The following is a 4,062-nucleotide window of genomic DNA, read 5'->3' as shown; positions in this document are numbered from 1 at the left end:
TACTTGGTTTAATTTTATCAAATCCATTAGGAGGTTGAGCAAAGGAACGGCTGCTACTAAGAACAAGATCCCAGTCGAGCATACTTAACTTCTTTTTTCGAATGTTTCATGAATAAGAGAATAATCAATAAGTGCGCCAGTAAAACACAGATTTCTTGTAGTATACCACCACCAAGCATTACCAGAGGAAACCGTGGCCTTTGGGAAATGGTAGTTTGTGCTTTAACCGAGCATCTCAATTGTTGAAAATGCAAGTAATTTGCTATATTACATGGATACGTGCAAGGTCCATGACGGCCACGATGTTGGCATGAGCAAAAAAAGCTCATGTTCAGCATGCGGGGCAGGTTATATGTGCATCCCCCGAACACGCACTGTAGCTACAGTGCGTGCTCAGGGGGTGCACATATAACCTGATTTGCTTCCGAAGTTTGTGCAAGTCATCATGTGATGGGACATTGCAAGTTCGAATCCAAATCCACTGGTTATATAGGTGGTTGAATAACCCGTAAAAGTTTGCCCAAAACAAACACTATTCACTGTGATTCAACAAGGCTTACATTTCCCTTTCTTTACATACAAAACCATCTTTGGAAGGCTTGATATAAATCTTACATGGAAGGAAAGGAAACCATTTCACAACCAAATTGCAAAGTAGCACTTTTTCTTTATTGTTCCTTCTTTTTTGGTGATGGATTCATGGGCATGCCCAAGACTGTACTTTTACAACAAAAAAGAAACTGGTAAAAATCTTCCTAACCCCTTTACTTCAAGGTCCTTTATTGCACGAGGCAAGCAAAACGAAGACATTCAAGGATATAGAAAAGAAGTCAGTAACAATGTGCAGGACGGAATGCAAAAGGTCCAACATCATAAACAATGGTCTTCTTGTGGGGTCCTTGTGAGAAGGAGTTGGCTCGTCTGATGGGAGACCCATCCAGCCCACCATTGATGTTGGTGAACACCCCACAGTTGGGGTCAGGAGAGGACAGCAGCCTGACAGTGCAAGATTTTCCCACATCAACATGGCTGTACTTGAAGAAGCCACCCTTGAGAGGGGCATAGAAGTACCCTGCAGGTTCTGTTGTGTAGGACCTGTAGAAACCAAGGTTGCCTTTTTGGTCCTTGCACACAACCTTCACCTGTGCATTGACCACAGGGGTGGCATAGGTCAGGGAGGATGTCCCAGCACGCTTGCAGCTCTGGCAGTACACCACTCCTTGCACAACACTGTCTTCTTCTTGTGGCAGCTTTTTGCATGAAACAAGTGATAATAATGAAGACGAAAGCATCACCCAGGGAATGAAGAGGATCATGTTTTTCACCATGATTGCCATCTTAAGATGACTGTGTGTTTCCTTGAAAGGGGAATTTGAATATGGTTTGTGTATTTGGTGGCCTTGTATTGCATTTGCACCCCTATTTATATATATATATGCCTTCAGTAAGGGAGGTACTACTAGTATGTAGGGATGGTGTATCTATCATGATGGCTACGTTCATGGAGGGCAACTAAGAATATTTGGTTGGTGTGTTGTTCGTGAGTGCACGATGAAGGTAGAGATCGATGTGGTTTTCACTAGATCACTCTATTGAATACCACCCTAAATGAGATTTGTTTATTGATGAATTGATGAATGATATTAAGGGTTGCTTAATTTCCAATTTATATAAAAAAGTCATGGCTCATGACTTGGGCCCAGTTTATTTTTATTTTTATTTTTATTATTTTTTTATTGAGTAGGCAAGATGGTAAAGCTAGGGAATACTTGGCAAGACATGCATGGGGGTTCTATTCATTAGAGAAAAGAAAGATAGGTGTGGAAGTCTGACATGGACAAGTAGTAAGAGTGTCAAATGCTTAACCTATGCTAGCGCTTAGTTAACACCACTAATCATCAATGGTTAGTATTTCTTTGAAAAGAAAGTGGTTTGAATTGGGCCATTGGAATAACGTTTATATTTTCTTTTTCAAAAAGTAAATGCTTCTGGAAAGTTTAGAAAGTAAAATAAGTTCAAGTTGGCTTCTTTGTTGAGCAACTCATATTTTCAGGATTTTCTTGGCATGGAATATCATATAATAAAAAAATTAAAGATTGTCTTTATTCTCGAGGAAATTATCAGAAAAAAAAGTCTTGACGTGTTTATAATGAAACAAAAATGCAAGGATACTAATAAAAAACAAGTTAAAATATCGTAACTCATAAATAACATAAAATTCATCATAATAGTGATAAAATCATGATAACTTATTTTGTGAGGCTTTTTAGATACGAAAAATGATCATACTATATGACAAAAATGACATGTTTCCCGAAAACACCTACAATTTTCAAAAATCTGCCCGATCAAAATCGCAAATGTCCAGCTTTAAAAATATCATTTTACACTTCACACAGCGGACCTCCTAAGGTTCACGCAATATATCGGTCGGCTCATTGGCTATCCAATCACTCACTTAAATGTAGGTTCATATGATTTCTTTTGTGGACCTCATGAAGTTCACATAACCAAATTTGTGAACCTCCTTATAAACTTCACAAATATTGTACTAAATTTGCATATAAAATGTGAAATTCGTACGATATAGTGTGAACCTCATGTTAATATATCGTAACATTACTCGCATATATGACACAAACTTCATGGGATATAGTGCAAACTTCCTATGATCCACAAGGAGATCCACAAATATGTAGGGATATATGAAAAAAATATGTTGTGAATTTCTGTGAAAAATTCGCACTTCGAAAAGAAGTCTGCAAATTAGGTATAAACTTCACAAACCATGTCATTGTGAATATGCTCTTTATATACATTTTTTTTTAGGAATTTACGAATTTTTCTATACATTGCAAATATTAGAGATAAATACAATGTGAATTTTGTGGAGTTCCATATGAGCATTAAATGTGAATTTTCTTTATTGTATAAAAACTATTTTTTGCACCCCAGGGCCATTTTCACATAAACTATGGTATTTTGGGGTTTCAACCAGTAGTCCCCAATGTGCTTTCCCTTGACATCAATTTTAAGTGACTATTTTTAGCGATTCATCGATGACACATCATCGGCAGTGAGTTTTTTCGGTAAGCACATCTTTAACGATTGAACCTGTTATTTTTTTAAACAACTGCTTGAATCGGTTATTTTTTAAAACATTGGCATGAGTTGGTCATGTTGTAGAAGAATTGCATGGTTTTGAGTTATTTTTACATGTTCAATAGCCTCTTTCATTTTTTTCTGTGATTAAATCATTTGCGTGTGAGTGTTTGTGTGATTATATATTGTGTATCTTGTATCATACAACATTGTTCCTACTTTGTGGCCATATTTTTTTGCCTTGTTTTACAACTATTTTTTGGCAATAATTAATTATAGCCTCTTAGAGGATTTTTTTTTGCCTTGTTTTTATCTACATTAGTTGTGTTCCTTATGAAATTATACAACTTCAACTCCTTTGCAGTTATATACATTTCTCAAAGAACCTGGTGTTTGTTGTCCCAGTTGACAAGAATTAAGATCTGCAATATAAATCAAGTTTAAATTCATCGTGCATATATAAATTTATGTTTTGTGGGTATGCAAAGTTATAGAGCAGATACCTTGTTAGCTTCATGGAAAGGATATGACAATTGGTCGATCTCCAAGCATGAACAAGCCCCATATTGAATCTCTTTAGTTCCGAACAGTTGTTGTGAACATTTAATGTTTACCAATTAGTTTTTATTAGTCGACAGAAAAAACATCAAAAACCTCACTTTTGATACTCACAGAGAAATATGGTGTAAGGTAAATGGTCTTTGATAGTTTCTTTTTATATGCCATGTCCTTCTTGTGAGCTGCTTCAAGTTTTTTTATGATTCTTGTAATATGCTACATAAGAGCAATATGTGATACATTCTTGTTAGATTCAAATGAGTGTACATACAAACGTAATAACAGAATAAATAAATGAACGTGCAAACCAAACACTTACGTGACATGCCAACAAAGTTTCTTCATAAAATTCATGCTCTTTCGGTTCTGGTAGCTAGTTTCATTTGCTTTTTGTGACAATAA

The 4,062-nt window shown here is 35.9% G+C and overlaps 1 protein-coding gene across 1 annotated transcript; it reads right to left on the bottom strand.

The window, feature by feature from the left end:
* Positions 1 to 830: 830 nt before the first annotated feature.
* On the bottom strand, positions 831 to 1,337 carry LOC149839462 (non-classical arabinogalactan protein 30-like). The gene has a single exon (XM_090004874.1). The coding sequence runs from the start codon at positions 1,335 to 1,337 to the stop codon at positions 831 to 833; it is 507 nt and encodes a 168-aa protein (XP_089861000.1).
* Between the last annotated feature and the right edge of the window lie 2,725 nt (positions 1,338 to 4,062).

This window comes from Nuphar pumila, chromosome 4, assembly GCF_984573655.1.
Source record: "Nuphar pumila chromosome 4, dmNupPumi1.hap1.1, whole genome shotgun sequence".
Classification (NCBI taxonomy): domain Eukaryota; kingdom Viridiplantae; phylum Streptophyta; class Magnoliopsida; order Nymphaeales; family Nymphaeaceae; genus Nuphar; species Nuphar pumila.
This window is presented reverse-complemented; position numbering and strand designations above follow the sequence as displayed.

Excerpts from the sequence above, each read along its gene's own strand:
- LOC149839462 (XM_090004874.1), bottom strand. The coding sequence starts at position 1,337 with ATGGCAATCATGGTGAAAAACATGATCCTCTTCATTCCCTGGGTGATG.